At 42.1% G+C, this 15,814-nt stretch overlaps 2 protein-coding genes across 2 annotated transcripts; both read right to left on the bottom strand.

The window, feature by feature from the left end:
- Positions 1-17: 17 nt before the first annotated feature.
- nle1 (notchless homolog 1 (Drosophila)) lies at positions 18-6,190 on the bottom strand. Its single transcript, XM_069146377.1, has 13 exons — positions 6,112-6,190; positions 5,432-5,587; positions 4,864-5,084; positions 4,619-4,698; positions 4,437-4,513; positions 4,204-4,301; positions 2,326-2,518; positions 2,070-2,205; positions 1,928-1,974; positions 1,643-1,845; positions 1,328-1,487; positions 1,167-1,237; positions 18-1,065 (listed from the first exon to the last, which is right to left on the bottom strand). Exons 2-13 carry the CDS (start codon positions 5,570-5,572, stop codon positions 1,053-1,055), a joined length of 1,440 nt encoding a protein of 479 aa, XP_069002478.1. The 5' UTR covers positions 5,573-5,587; positions 6,112-6,190; the 3' UTR covers positions 18-1,052.
- A 3,931-nt stretch (positions 6,191-10,121) lies between these two features.
- inpp5kb (inositol polyphosphate-5-phosphatase Kb) lies at positions 10,122-15,221 on the bottom strand. Its single transcript, XM_069145581.1, has 13 exons — positions 15,001-15,221; positions 14,356-14,460; positions 14,088-14,196; positions 13,675-13,791; positions 13,132-13,307; positions 12,921-13,032; positions 12,738-12,847; positions 12,615-12,641; positions 11,396-11,612; positions 11,133-11,270; positions 10,955-11,043; positions 10,696-10,795; positions 10,122-10,517 (listed from the first exon to the last, which is right to left on the bottom strand). The coding sequence occupies exons 1-13, from the start codon at positions 15,219-15,221 to the stop codon at positions 10,449-10,451; spliced, it is 1,590 nt and encodes a 529-aa protein (XP_069001682.1). The 3' UTR covers positions 10,122-10,448.
- Positions 15,222-15,814: the final 593 nt, after the last annotated feature.

Genomic DNA, 15,814 nt, shown 5'->3' with positions numbered 1-15,814 from the left:
TGCAACTGTTTGTATTCCTATTTACAACCATGATGGCTGTAACACTGCAATGACGCTTCACTGTTTATCAGTTGTTAGGTGGATGAATTGAAAGCATCACTTGTCTAAAAATTATGCTAATTTAAGTAAATTCTAGTCCTTTAACCGACCAGTACCTTTTAAAAATGACCTCAACAGACGGTATAAACTATAAAAACTCAAAATTATGCAAATTGAGGCACAAGTACTGCATTCAAGGATGCATGAAACATTTTAAAAATCATTTTAAAAAGGTTTATTTGTACAGTGACGAATGGGAAAAATAGCTGTTCCATATTTTCACAAATTGGTTGATTGACAGGAGGGTGAACACCATGCAATAGGTAGCAGAGCTTAAAAGACCTAACGTTTATGATAAATAATGAATAATATTTTTACCTGCTGGTTTCCATTAACACTTTTAAGACCATACTACCACTTAAAGCCATGTCAACACGATAAACACTTAATTTAAAGCTGATTCTTTACACTCGTGTAACTGGAATGTTGAACAAGTCGTTTCAACAGCGGGATGTGACTCACACAGTTCAGACTTGGTGACACTTGGCTTCACTACAGCCTGCTGAAAAACCTGCAGGTTGAGGCTTTGCTGACTTCAGGACCGAGGAGATTAAAGGCTGAGGGAGCAGGACGACCTCTGTCGCCACTGAAATCAGAGGAAGGTATTAGTGCTCCCACCTGTTGTCTTGCTGGTCCACCAGTCACCAACAGTGTATAGTTCATCTAGTAAGGCTTAAGGTGCTGCGGATGATCTGGTTCAGATGTATGCACGGATGGGTGTCAAGCCAAACACCTTTACAGTCTTCCAACGTTAACATTCCCACCCAGGTTGAAGGGCATTTGTATTGTGACTTGAAGACTGGAGTTCCTCGACACAATGCCGTTATTGACAGACAGTGTCATAAAGTGTGTTTAGATGCAGTCTATCCACCTTTTGCTCCAGCTGTCAGGCTTCTTGACAGTAGAAGCTGTGACATCCTCTGCGGAAGTCAGGACGAAGAACGGCGACGTGGCTATCTCCTCCATCTGGAAATGGACAACACAAGACCAAAGGTTTCGGTGTGAGGAAGCATTGACCCCTCTAATAAACGGATAAAAAGAAAGAGGCTTCCTGGTGTCACACTCACATTCGGAGACATTTGTCTTTCCCGCCACTGGCCACTCGCTGCCCATCAGGACTCCAGTCCACTGTATAAACCTAAGCAGGTAAGAAACAAAGCGATTAATAAAAAAATACTGTCAACACACATTTCTGAGGAAGAAGCGATGGCAGTGTTCTTTCCCTCACCTCGTCAGCATGGCCAGGAAGGTCCATGTTTAGCTTCCCAGTCTTGATGTCCCAAACTTTAAGTGTGCTGTCGCTGCTGCCGCTGACCAGCAGCCTGCTGTCTGCCGACCACGCCACTTGATACACAGATGCCACATGGCCCCGCAGGGACATTAAGTACCTGTGGGCAAGTGGACAAGCGGTGAACATTATTAAGACACACATCTTAAGCTGACAGTGCCATCAGCTGGACAACCGAAGTATTACATGCAGATTCATTCGAGTTCTCATCCGTGAAGAGATGAGAGGAGTTTTGCGGAGGAGAGATTTTCTTACTTTCCAGTGCGTCCATCCCAGATTTTAATGGACTTATCGAAGGAGGCGGAGGCAAGCAGCCTGGTGTCTGGGGAGAAGAGCACTTCGTTGACCAGAGCGCTGTGGCCGGTCATCCTGGCCAACGGCTTCTTGTCCTCTGCAGGATTCCACATGAACAAGGTGAAATCATCTGAGCCTGACACCAAGCGCTCTGGAGCTGAACCCTGCAGCATAAGAACAGCGTCTGGGCACTGCAACAGGGACGTGTCGGATGGACTTTTACACGTCACAATCGACAGTACTTACCCTAACTTTATTATATCTCTGCAAGGCTCTCTCCTTCAGCTCATCCACTGGGGGAAAAAAAACAACAACAAAAAAACGTGTTACTTCATACATCCTCTTATAAACATCGAAACAAGTGTCCCACAAGAGTGGCGGGCCTTACGTGATCCGGTGAGATCCTGAGGGTTAATGGTGGCAGTGGCAGGTTCAAATGCTCCAGTACGCAAGACATAGTCTGTGCTGAGAGCAAGAGTGTTCACCCAGTGGGCGTGGCCCTGCAGAGTCCTGCACTGGACACCCTATGTCAACAGATAATCACATCTCATTACTCTTTGCCACGCAGATGTCTCCTCCCTCTCATTTAACTCTGTCTGTTCGAGGCAACGGATACTGTTTGCGACTCAGCCACACACACTTACATCTTTCGCTCTCCACACTTTGACTGTCCTGTCCTGGGAAGAAGTGTACAGCAGTCCATCTCCTCCCCACTTCACACAGGTGACTGACTGAGTGTGTCCAGTCAGGATCTTCTCGCAGCGTCCCAACACAGTGTCCCAGATCCGTACCGAGCCATCCTTTGAGCAACTGGCTAAGAACCGACACTCTGGGTTACTGAAAGGGAGAAGAGGAGGCGGATCAGAGCAGAATGTTTTAGTCAGTCCCAATTCAAAATCTAACAACACCGGCACACTACAGACACCTGCAGGCACTAGCTTCTCTCTCCTACTAGCTTCTGTAACGCCGTGTAATCTCCCATACAAACATGCATATATATGCAATTCAAACTTAAAACGTACCTTTTAAATGAAATTTAAAAAAAGCAGACTTATCTTGAATTAAAAGGTAAATATGCTATAAATTAAACTGGTGATGCTCATGAAGTTTCATAAAAAAAATCTAAAAGGAACTGTAGCAGAGAAAGCCAATGAGGGGAACATACTGAACAACATGCAGATTGATCAAGCACCTCCCGGGTAACATAAGGTCTTCTTCTTTGGACTTTGGAAACTGGTGAGCTACGTGGTAAAATGCTGACTTCCTGCTCTTGCTTCACACATGAAGACGTGAGGCACTTTTGCGATGCCTTTAGCTCCTCGAGTCATCTTTGAAAGTAGTGAACAGGTTTGTTTTTATAGGCGGAGTGTTATTGTTTCATGCTTTCATGTGCCAGCAGTGGGCATCACTGAGCTTTTGTCCTCAGTGTAAGAAAAACCCAGATTTCATACAGTCACTGCTGTATTTGAGTGTTGCCATGTTTACAAATGCAAACTACTGCTGTGACGAGTGTAGTTTTAGACTGTGGACATGACAGCATTAGCAGCAAATGGCTACCCCATGCATGCTGCGTCATGGGAAACGAGTGCCTTTAAAAGAAAAGCAGGAATTATTTTGACGTTAAAAAAAAGTTACGATTTTCTTCCCACCTCAACTTTTATTTTTTTTTTAAACAACGCACACATCATGACCAACTTGAAATAGGTCGCGACCCACCAGTTGACAAACGCCACACTACAGCACTTCACAACTCTTGTTATTTCACCGATAAATAGCAATTCATTGTTGGATTTTCCAAAACTAACTGGAAAATTGACCAGCTTGTCAGCGTAGTTATGTCATCATTACTTCAATATTCATGATATAACTCTCCCAGTGTTCGGGTCTCTATCTGTAGAATATAATATAATTTGGACAAGTTGGGACTAGTCATGACGGTCCGACTTATCGATGACCCGCCTCTGCTGTCACACTGGTGACATTTACAAACATCTGACTTGGATTTATGGGAGATTGCAGCTTTGAGGCAGCCGTGGCTACATGTTCGTCTGCATAGAAGCCACAGATTAGATCTTTTTTTTTTTTTTTTTTTTTTTCTGTAAAGTTATATTGCAATGCTTGATTTTTAGTTGGATGATCATTCTCACTTTGGGAACAGAACGTATTTATAAAGTATACTATGCAACTATATTTTGGTTTTCTGTTTCACAATATTTTAGTGAACTGAATAAATGTCCCATGTTGTACAGGAAATTATGTAAAGGATCCTTTTAATTCAAGTGTCCCAGTACCTCATGACAGCCAGCCAGCAAGCTCAGGATTCTGAAACTAACTACTTCTCCAATAACCTAACCCTGTTATATCTTGTGTAACATATTCAAAAATCCTCGATGAAAAAGGAATAAAAGGTGCCGTTTCAGAGGTAAAATACATTGATACACAAGCTGCATCTGAATGGGATTTCAAGTCTGCAGTGAAGTAAAAGACAGCAATTTCCAGACGTGAGAAAGTGATGAACTCACAGATGGAGAGGTTCCCAGCAGAGCCAAGTGATCCACTTGGTGTGTCCTGTCAAAGTCTTCCCCATCTGTGCACCCGTCACTGGATCCCACAGAAAGATCTGCAGACACAGCCAAACCAGAAGTAAATACATCACGGAATACATCGTAATACACACAGGTCAGACGTACGTGTGTGTGTGTGTGTGTGTGTGTGTGTGTGTGTGTGTGTGTGTGTGTGTGTGTTTGAAGCCCACCTGACTGTTCTTGCACCCTGAAGCCAGCTTCTTGCCATCAGGTGACCAGGCGATGCTAAGCACCCAATGTGTGTGTCCTTAAACAAAGCACAACACAGTTTAGTGGTGTATAAAACCATCAATCAATCATCTGTATCTTGATGAATAGCGAACGATGCTGCCTTATAGAAGTGACTTTGTACCTCTGGCGGTGTGGTGAGGTGTCTCAGTTGTCAGGTCCCAAAAACGCACTGTGGTATCACCTGAACCGCTGGCCAGATATCTGAAACAAACAATGACAAATTCATTAGCAGCTACTTATCCAGGGGTGTGACCTGAGAACTTTATGTATTGTTTTAATCCCCTCTATGTGTTGATGTATCTTATAGTCTGTTGACAAATTGTCAAAGAAAAGCTGACAGTTGTTCACTCTGTCAGAGTTACTCACTTGCCAGTGGGGCTGAAGGCAGTTGAGATGACGGCCTCTGTGTGTCCTTGGAGTGTGCTGGTACAGCGGGCCACAGCCCGGACCTTGAAGACAGCCTGAGGCTGGTACACCACCGGCAGAACCTGCTCAGTCTCGACTTCAAGAGCCTTAACACATGATCCCAAACTAGACACCACCTCGGCCTCTCCGCGCACAAAAAACGCCAGCGGCACTGGCTCCTCCTGCAAGAGGACGACAGCAAAAGAACAAGACATTCACTCAATCTTACATTTCAGCTTTGAAGAACTTAAATGTCAAAGAAGGGCTAAAGAGATGATCTCAAGACAGTTGTATTAAGGCGTTAATACATTTTCAATAAAGCCATCTGCAGTTGGTTACTTGAATACAGTTGAAATAACAGTGAGAAATACGATCGGGATCGTTCCAAGTGATTTCCACCGTTAGTATGTTAACCTCTGAGGCTATTTAAAAGGAAATATCATGGAGGTGGACAAAACGTGGCTGAATACGAAAGATGGAAAGCCTACACGTGAAGATGTGTGAATTAAGTTATTAAACGTCAGGTTACTTTCTGTAGCAGCGCATTGCAGACGAGCTGTAGTTTGTCCTGGGTTATATCTAGAGGCACATCAAAGGGGGAGCCCAGGAGCTCCCCATTCTCGTCCTGAAACTGGATCAGCAGCCGCTCCACGTCCTCACTCATCGTCATCTGCTTGCTTTGGATCTGACAAGATATTTTTACATACCAGGAGGGAGAGGAGGGAGGGGGAGAGACAGATAAATACACAATCATAAATACGTTTATTTGAATAGTCCCTCTCTGAATGGCAGATACCTGCTCCTGGATTACGTTGTGAACGTGTTTGAGGCTCACGGGTGCTGCATCACTAAAAGCCCAAACCTTGACACTGGATTTGTTAACAGATTTAGCATTAGCCTGTCCATCCCATTAAAACGGATGTAGTTCGCCACGAGGTGCTGTCAAATCTCAATTTTGAAATATTGTCCACATCGAAGCAACACTTTACGACACAATACCCATTACCTTAACTCACTGACGTTTATTTAGGAAACAGAGCCGGGAGCATGTTGGCTAACCGCGCTAGCCTGCAGTCAGCTAACATTTTCAACATCTAAATCTTTTGAGAACATATTTTACAGAGCAGGAGGAGAGCCGACATCCGTCTACACAACCGGGTCGAGTTTGATCTGACTCTGGATCGACTAATAAATACGCTAAAACTTTACCTTTAAGCTCAGTAACGGCGCGTTAGAGCTCCCCACGTGTTTATCACCGAAGAGCCTTTCAGCGAAAGATTTACCAGGAAGCCGAAGTTGTCATGTCTGTGAACAGCTCCGCGCAATGCATTATGGGAGTTTACCATACTCATCTTTAACCTTTATTATATTTCTGTAGTTCCCTGCTCTATTTTTTTTTAAATACTCTGTGTAAATGATGATACTTCTTCTACTAACACTAATAATAATAATAATAATAATAATAATAATAATAATGTCATTAAAACTGTAAGCAGTGATCTGCGGGCCCTCAGCACGCTGCACGTCAGGGATCCAGCTGGTTGAGGCCCGCAGGCTCCCCGACGTGCAGCACACGAGGGTCTGCATATTCCCCCTTGCAGTTTACTTTTTTTTTTTTTCTCGATCTCGTTCCTTATTCTTCTTTAAAAAAAAAAAAAAAAAAAAAAAAAAATTTAACATCGGATTTAACATCTTCAAAAACTTATGAAAGTTGGTGCCTGGCACAAGTTTCCTGCGGTTTGGAGCATCTAATGACCTTAAACTTCAACTTCCTGTGTCACAACGAAATATCAAACATCATCGTCCTGGCTATACTATATACAAAAATGAATTTTGAGTCACTTTTTGGACGACATGCTGTCTTTTTATTTTTATTTATTTATTTATTTTTTTTAATCATTTTTTGGAGTGTGACCTTTTTCTGAACTGACATGATGCCTCAAGTGGGGATTGAACCCAGTTACTTCTCACTGTGAGGCAACTGCTTTAACCACAACATCCCTGTCATACTAGAGCATGTTGTCTGAAATATGATTACAAAAAAAAGTCATTCTATGACATTAAAATGTATAAATGGGATTCAAGTTTGTGGGAGTTTGGACAGAAATGCAAGAAGACACACCCTTTGTTTTTTGTGATTGACTTTTTGTATTATTGTTGACCTTTGGTTTGGTATTGGCATGACTGCATTTACAACACAAACCCAAAACCAGCAAATGCACAACCATGTGGGTTACCCTTAGAGGGTCTTGCCCTCCGTGAAACGTGTGTAATACCATGAGCGGGGCTCGAACAGCGTCCTCATGAGGTCATTTCCAGCTCTGAAACAGCATCGTAGACCGCCGGAGTATCTTCAACGCTGAAGAAAGAGTTGCGACGGAGAAAGTGTTTCACTGAGTTTACTCAGAGCTTTTCCAGTGATTTCAACTGGTTAACTCAACAGGTAAAAGAGTCTACTTCACCAAGGTTGCTATTAATGGTTCAAATTCCACCTTGGCCCGTTGATGGTAATTCAACTTTTAGTTAAGTTGAAATGTTTGAAGAAATTGAAAAAGTTTTGCATACATTACACATTATAGGAAGATATTTAATATCACTGCAGACCCCCTTGAAAACAAGTATATCTACTATCCAAAGAATGTCTGCGGCAATTTTGGTCGCTTTTGAATGAATATTTGTAGACGGTGGAGTTGCAGTGAGCCAAAGATTTCTCACAATGCAGACCATTTCCTGGGGAGATTGGTGGTTAGCAGTGTTGACTCTCAGCCAAAAGTTTGGGGTTCAAGCCCCCCCACTTTGTCATGACTTTTAATAATTTAAAACAACAAAGTTTGCCACATCACCGTAGCGATGCCCTTTGACGATAAGGCTTCTCAATATATCATCATCAACATGTTAAGGCTATTCTTACCCGAATTTAGGTTCATGTGATCATGGCAGACTTTTATCAGGGATGTAACGTTTGAGGAAGATTGGAATATGTACATAAAAGTTACAGCAACTTGTAGTTTCATGGCGAGACGCTGAAAATGGCCGCCACGGGCACACTGATCGACGAAAATAAATTCCTTTGATAACTTTTCATCTCCTAGGTGTTAAGATAGGACAGACACAACTTCAGGTCGGTACATCAAAGTCTGTAGGAGGAATTTGTTAAAATACAACACATGCCAATAGCCAAAAAAGGTGACTAAATTCAAAATGGCGGACTTCCTGTTTAGTTGAGTATGATTTTTTTTTTTTTTATATATTTTGGACAACATGCTATTGTATGACAGTGGTGCAATTGTTAGAGCATTTGCCTCAGTGAGAAGTAACTGGGTTCAATCCCCACTTGAGGCAATCACGTCAGTTCAGAAAAAGGTCACACTCCAAAAAGGGATAAAAGTCATTTTTGTATATTGTATAGTCAGGGTGATGAGGCTAAGTTTGATGTTTCACCGTGACACAGGAAGTTGAGGTTTATGGTCAAACGATGCTCCAAACCTCATGAAACTTGCGTCAGGCACCAACTTTCATGAGTTTTTGAAGATGTTAGAGCTGCCAAAAAAAGGCAATTTCTTTTGAGAAGAATAAGGAACGAGATCGAGAAAAAAAATAAAAACTGCAAGCGGGAATATGCAGACCCTTGCGTGCTGCATGTTGGGGAGCCGGCGGCCCCGACCCGCTGGATCCTCGACGTGCAGCGTGCAAGGGCCCGCTTATCACTGCTTGCAGTTTTAATTACTAATGTATTAATTAGGAGTCATATCTGTCTATATGTCTTAGTCCTACTACGTTGTCTCGTTTATAGTAGCGAGAAATGATATAGGCCATTTAGCAGCATAATACTGGTATTATGCATATTCAAATACACATTTGAACATACAATCATATGTAGGCCTATAGATAAATAACGTGACGGGTTTATCTGTTAACCCTATGAATCTGAAATATTTAGGTTTCCATGTAGTTCTTTCAAGTTTACCAGAAATGATGTGAAAATAAAATAGCTAATGACTTATAAATAAATTACATCTAACACCACATAAACACCCAGATGAACCTATAAGTCTGAATAGGTTGGTTCTGCATGTGCAATAAACTCTGCAATGAGCCTACAGATTTAAGGTGAAAGAGAAAATAGTCAGAGGTTTTCTTAATTTCATGCCCTCAAGTCAGAATTGGGTTTGATTGCATGTGTTTGATTCACTGAAATTGATTCTGTTGTAATAAAATAAAATTCTTAGGCTAAGGTTACAGTTATGAATTACTGGTGTTTTAACTTAGTACTCATCACTATCCCCCTAATTCGTCATTAACCTTGGAGGGGAAAAAATATAATCACAAATAAATCAGTTCTTATGCAATATATCAACATACTTTCAGTCAGCTGGTAATTTTCAGTTTTTATTAGACTACAAACTTGTTGAGAGGATGGATTGAGTTGGCAAGTTTTCATCAAGAGGAAAACATCCTACTTACATTTTAAAGATAAGTCACAGTGATCACAGACAGATTTCACAGCACTTCTTTTCCAGTGGTTTGTTACCTCACATCCTTCGGCTTAACTTCCTGTTGCATTCATTCAATCAAACAACCAGCTATACACAATTTCAACACATGCACACACATTTCTTCTTTGAAAACAATCATAATTTTTGCTTTGGAATAGAAAAGGAACCCTGTATTGCATTCTGTTGAGAAATCACAACTTAGAGCAGGATAAATAAATCTTTAAATCCATGTCAAATCAAATTATAATCATTATTCTGTTTGCTGCCTTAGGGTCATTGTGCACATTAGATTTACATTATCCTCATTTACATTACACATATTGTTACAAAGCAATATATTACTCAGTGTAGAAATCCCCATCAAAGCCCATATCTAACATTAAATGTTGGATGAGTAATTCAAGTGTTTTTTCTCCTACTTCTCTGAGACACTTGGGTCCAACAGTTGGTGCAAACAGCCCATATAAAGAATTTTAAAACTCAATTATCAGATGTATCTTTCTTCATTATTATAACATAAAGCAAAATAGTCTGCATCAACATAGAATCTTCTATACAAGTGTCATGATTACTGTATAACCTGCGGGGGCACTAATGTAGACCAAACCAAAAGATAAAAATGTATATTCAAATAATCTTTGACAGAGGACTATATTGACCCACAGTGCACTTCTACTATTTTCAAAAACAAAACTTAACACAATTTTTGTTTTAAAGCACCTGTGTAGTTTGGCATGTTTATTCCTGTAATTGTTGTCTGATAGGCTAAAAAGGCCTCTGGATCCGCTGCTAGGCTGCTCATTAAAGTGATTTTTATTTTTTTGTAGCAAACCTGCTCCACTGTGATTGAACCTTGAAGGCAGAGTAGGAAAAAACTAATTGAAGTTTCCAGTCCATGTGTTGGCACTGTGCGGTGGCCATTATTTAATGACAGAGTCGGCTTATCTAGTAGATGAGGGAGTTCATCTCTGGGCATTTTAAAGTCTGAATCAAATCTGTGGGACTTTGCAGCAGACAGGAGTAAAATGTAGCCCTGCAGTAAATTTGTTCTTATTTGTTGACCCCATTGATCTCTTCAGGAACGAGGCCTTCCATGACAGCGCGCTTTGACTCCAGGATCTGCAGGACCAAAACAAAGTTGGGATTCAGAAGGTAGTACAGCGCCATGCACATTTCTTTCAGCAGATATACACTTAGTGATCACATAAATAGATAGACATGATCATCCTCTAATTAAACAAGTGATAATAAGATGATGACACATAACAAAATACAGAGGTGATAATGGTCCACTCACCTGGAAGCTAGCACTGAGGCCAAGGATGCTTTGCATGTTTGTGCTGAAGTAACCCAAAACATACAGTCCACCAAGCAGAGGGATCTCATCTTTATCCACACTTATCTGCAAACAACACACACACACACACACACACACACACACACACACACACACACACACACACACACACACACACACACACACACACACACACACACACGTAAATTACGCAAACAATCATACAGCAGGTGTCAAAACAAATACCTCAAAAATGCACCTTACCTGGATGACTTCATTTATCTCTGGCAGGTCAATCTCTCTGACCCAAACAAAGGTTTGATAGTCAGACGCACTTTTAAATCCCACCTGCAGGTCAACAAACCCATCAGTTCAAATCCACCTAGTGTCATTTTGTTTTACCATCTGACTTTATTTGTCTACATCTGTCCCAGTACCTTGTATAGGCCAATCCAGTCCCATGTGGAAGACAAGAAGTCCTCTTGGACGGTGTAGGTTAGAAGTGCATCCTGGTCAGCACTCCATAAACCCACAGGAGATACATGCACAAGTGGAGTGTCAAAGAATTTCCTCAGCTGTTGGAAAGACAGGAATATTGAGAAGGCGCTTTAAAAATGCAGGAAAAGCTCTTCTGTTTGAATTAATGGGAAAGAAGAAGACCAACATGAGTCCTCGTGTCCTACAGTGCATCTGCTCTCACCTCCACACTGAAGGTTGCAATGACAGGTTTATGGTCACTAACTCCGTAGCTCATGTCACTGGTATATTTGTCCTGGGCGACCAGGATTGGATACTCATCTTGTGCTTCATCTGTGGAAGTCGATGCCTTATCATCATCATCGTCCTGTGACGTCAGGCTATTGGGTTTAATCCGCCAGAGGATCCGATCTGTCCAGGCTGGCTTCCTCTTCTTCCCACTGAGCAGAGAAAATAAAAGTGTTCACAATCACAATTTTACTTTGAGGTTGAGTTAAAATGTTTGTTTCCATTTCTTACCTGATATGCCACATATCCATTTAAGTCAATCAATTGAAATCAAACGTACAATTCTTATATACAAATTTTAGAAAAACGTGCTGTTAAAGAACACAAACCAGACAAACACACACAAACACACACACACACACACACACACACACACACACACACACACACACACACACACACACACACACACACACACACACACACACACACACACACACACGCAATGCAGAGTTGTACCTACAGTGCAGCATGCTGAGGAGAGATGAGGGATACTACGAGTGGACAATACCATTTGAAATGGTATTACAGCCGATATATACACTAACTCACTATAAAAAGCAGGGGTGTGCTGGGTGCAGAGGGGAGTTCAGGTCTAATGGATTTGAAGATCATGTCTGCAATTCACACATTTGTGTCTTGTCAGTTACATCAGTTTCTCCATATACTTGATTGTAGGTTATATGTAAATAACCCTCAATGTCTCTATTCTATAATATGGGTGCCCTCTCTTTTTTCTTAAGGGGCGTATCTATGGAGATACCCACCTTGGCGGGTCTAGCTCCCTGTACCAGCCCCCCAAACAGACAGACAGCAGCCCCCAGGTGAGGGAGGTGAGGACGAAGAAGAGGGTGGTGCTGCAGCGCTGCAGGGGCCTGGGTCTGTACATGGTTAGGGGCAGCGCCACAGTGCTCTTTCTGACAGAGAGACACACACACATGCTGCTGGTGTCAGGAATGGATAAGACTAAAAGAAGGAGCTGCTCCCAACTTCATCTATGACTGTGCTTCAGGGTTTTACTGCTGTGGCCAGTCCAGTGTGTCTCAGGGGTTTTGCTTCAACTAAGGATGTGGTGGAAAAAAGCTTTGTGATGGTGCTGTGACTGAGACATAAAGGACTGTGGGGCATGCAACACAAAAAATATAGAGTCTTACTTAAAACCCAACCATGTCTTTGGAGTGCTGTGCAAAATTCAAATAGAAACAAGAGCACCGATGAAGTTTTTAATGTGTTGAGTATTTGTGCGTAATATATCTGTTTGCACAGACACGTGTTACCTGGTATCATAGGTGTCAGAGTTACGGTCAAACTTGTAGGTGGGTTTAAAATTTAACGGCCCTTCCTCAAACTCCTGCAGGAAAGGTTCCTTCTTCTTCATCATGAGGAGCTGCAGGAACATGACATGACTCAGCAAGTGTGTGATATTGTGCGTTTGAATGTTGCTCTCTGCGGTGGAATACCTGGTCTCTGTTCCACAGCAAATTAAAACGTCCACTGTTGATGGATGAGCGGAGGAAGTGCAAGCCGTGATCTGCGATACGGAAGTTTAGATCCCCCAAACAGAACACCACCCTGTGAGAAAGAGAGAGAAAAAGACGAGGCCCCATTTTTCCCGTGCAACAACCCTCATATATTTACAGTGTTTGTGTGCCTCTGTGTGGATGCACTGACTTATGGTCCAGGACATTCGGGGTGTCAGAGATGTCGAACTCTTGTGTGTCCAGGATGTACTCAAACTCATCAACGCGCTGCAGAGCGTAGTTCATGTGAGCTGCGAGGTGGCAGTTGAGGAAGCACACCATGTGGCCGTAGAAGGAAAAACGCACGGACACGCCTCCTTTATTACCCTGACACAGATACACAGGGGAGGAGGAGGAAGATTTCAATCTAATCTTTCAAAGGGAATGACAGCAGACCAATCGAAAGAAAAAAAAAATACAGATTTATTTGTTTACTGCAGATTAAGGTGGATTATGGTTTAGACCATTTGCCTTGCAAGTATTTGCCTCAGTGTACCGCACCAGTTTTAGTTCTTTGTCAGTGATTTCTTTCTCTCAAAGCTGTCGCACATTCCACTAAACAAACACAATAGGCCTTTCATAATGTGTTTAAGCCCTACAACATCTGATGCCAGTGAGATTCCTGGTGTGCACAGTTTATTAGTGTTGTCTGCAGGGTTCAGGGATAACCAGCGCCCCCATTCGAATTTCCTACCCAGTAGCCAAAGAGGCCAGTGCGAGTGTACGTGGTCTGCATGTCTCTGATGAAGGGGAGATGAATTTGTTTGGCAAAAACCAGCAACAGCAAACCCTGCATCCTCACTGATGTGACCTAGACACAGGTGGAGGAAGAGAGAGAGAGAGAGATTTTAAGTTTTACAAGTTTTGTACATTTTTGGTCTTTATTTATCCAAGTTTCAAATCATATAAGTCTATTATTAACTGGATTCTTATATTATATAATGCTTCTGCATATTTACAGATGAATGAAAAATATAAGTAAAATAAAACAAAATCAAAAAATGTATGCCCACAGTGTTAAAGTATGATTTGTTTATATCTGCTGTTAAAACACATTCATTCAGGTGACAATACTAAATCCCATTTCCTTCTTCTGTCCTCTGTCACCTTGACAAAGCCTCTGGGTGCCAGCGTGTCCATGAGGACGTGGCTCCAGGAGTCCTCCACCATCATGTCTGAGACAAACCTCACCGGGGTGGCGTTCACCTCCTGCAGGCTGACACACACCAACACAAACAAAAGGCAAACAATGACACACTGACATTGTTAATCCTGCTACTTTGGTCCAGTGTGACATCTTTTCCTTCTTTTCTTGCCAAGCCAATAAATAATTACCTCTCATTTGTTAATCACTTTATGTAATGTTATTTCTCACCCAATCACATAGAGGTCTGCTGGGGGCTGGACATTTAGTTGCAGCAATGAGGTGACGTCTTCAGGAGGCTCAGCTGTGGCCACGTTCCAGGTCACCATGTGCAGCCTGTCAGAGTGTTGAGTTTCGACCAAAGGGATGGAAAAAGAGAAAGTATTCAAATAATTTAGCCGCAATATTACATTTTGTTTGTTGTTATTACAATAGTGTCATTGTTCAATGGAAATCTGTAAAACTTTGGCGTGCAAACTTAATACATGCTTTCGTTTCTACTTTATTTCAAAATACAATACATATTGTTACAATACAACTGTTAGTGCCCTCAAAAAATGTAAAACTAATAAACAAAACAAAACATTGATAACCTATTTACATTTCAACATTCACAACTTTAATGATATCATATGGGTTAACTGGAAACCAGAAAGAAGTGTCAAACTGGAAACCGAGAAGTGCTCTAGATAAATTTCAATAAGATCAGTTTATTAAACTTTTTCTTCTTAATAATTTAGATTCTACTACATTTTCTCCAGGGTGAAACTACACAAGCATAAGAAGTTCTTAACTTTTCCTGGAAACATAAACACCAGTTGCGAGTGTATCTGTGTGAACTTGTGTATGCGTGAGTAAGCATGTGCACTGGTCAACCTGAATTCATCTGTGGGAATGAAGCGTCCACAGAGCTGAAATGCTTCATCCAGCGTGCGAGATACTTCCTCGCTGGCTTCATCGTCAGAGCTCAGGTCCTCTATGCAGGTCATCAGCTGGGACAAGCGCTGGCGGAGGAGCATCTTTGACTTCGAGCCCTGAGATGCCGAGCTGCTCATGCTGTCTGAGCGCACACGTGGACTGTCTGTTAGAGGGTCCATCTTAGAAGGTGAGTGTGTTTACCCGTAAAGAACCGGAGGGTCCTCACGGTATTTAAGGAAACTACTCAAATAAAAAATAAAGATGCAGTCCAGCAACGGAAAACAAGCAAAATCCAGGGAAAGAGCTGCTTTTGGTTTGATTTCTCCCCAGACTTCTTTAGTTGAGCTGGTTGCAGTCATTTGATGTGAGGGGCCTCCACTCCGCCCAGGCTGCTGGAAGTAACATGAACTGATTCCAAGTTAGTCAAATCTCTCTGCATGTGTTCCAGGCAGCTTTTGTTAAAGGTCCTCCAAACTGGCCAGCTTGAAAAACTCAAAAGCCCAGGAGTGAAGTGTGTCTGTGCAGCCCTTTCTCTGGCCAAGTCCTGTGTGGTCATGCAACTGTGGAGCAACGAGTGACAAAGCCGTGGGGTTGGCTCGGGAATGTAGGCGAGAATGGGTCAGCGTTGGGCATAATCGCAGGCAGGAGACAGGCACGTGAATGTGAGTGAGTTTTTTCTTTAAGTGTGTGCAGCCACAGAGTGTAGGTAGAAGAGGAGGACTGGATGCTGATCCTCCATCACGGTAAGTATGTTGCAAGACTTGAGTAACCC

This window comes from Embiotoca jacksoni, unplaced genomic scaffold, assembly GCF_022577435.1.
Source record: "Embiotoca jacksoni isolate LCO1_2020_lvr unplaced genomic scaffold, fEmbJac1.0.p SCAF_13, whole genome shotgun sequence".
Classification (NCBI taxonomy): Eukaryota; Metazoa; Chordata; class Actinopteri; family Embiotocidae; genus Embiotoca; species Embiotoca jacksoni.
This window is presented reverse-complemented; position numbering and strand designations above follow the sequence as displayed.

Excerpts from the sequence above, each read along its gene's own strand:
- nle1 (XM_069146377.1), bottom strand. The coding sequence starts at position 5,572 with ATGACGATGAGTGAGGACGTGGAGCGGCTGCTGATCCAGTTTCAGGAC. Across the intron at positions 2,519-4,203 it reads TGCTGGGAACCTCTCCATCT|TAACCCAGAGTGTCGGTTCT; the intron begins GTGAGTTCATCA and ends TCTCCCTTTCAG. Across the intron at positions 2,206-2,325 it reads AAGTGTGGAGAGCGAAAGAT|GGTGTCCAGTGCAGGACTCT; the intron begins GTAAGTGTGTGT and ends CTGTTGACATAG.
- inpp5kb (XM_069145581.1), bottom strand. The coding sequence starts at position 15,221 with ATGGACCCTCTAACAGACAGTCCACGTGTGCGCTCAGACAGCATGAGC. Across the intron at positions 13,792-14,087 it reads CACCCAGAGGCTTTGTCAAG|GTCACATCAGTGAGGATGCA; the intron begins GTGACAGAGGAC and ends ACCTGTGTCTAG. Across the intron at positions 13,308-13,674 it reads CTGGCCTCTTTGGCTACTGG|GGTAATAAAGGAGGCGTGTC; the intron begins GTAGGAAATTCG and ends TATCTGTGTCAG.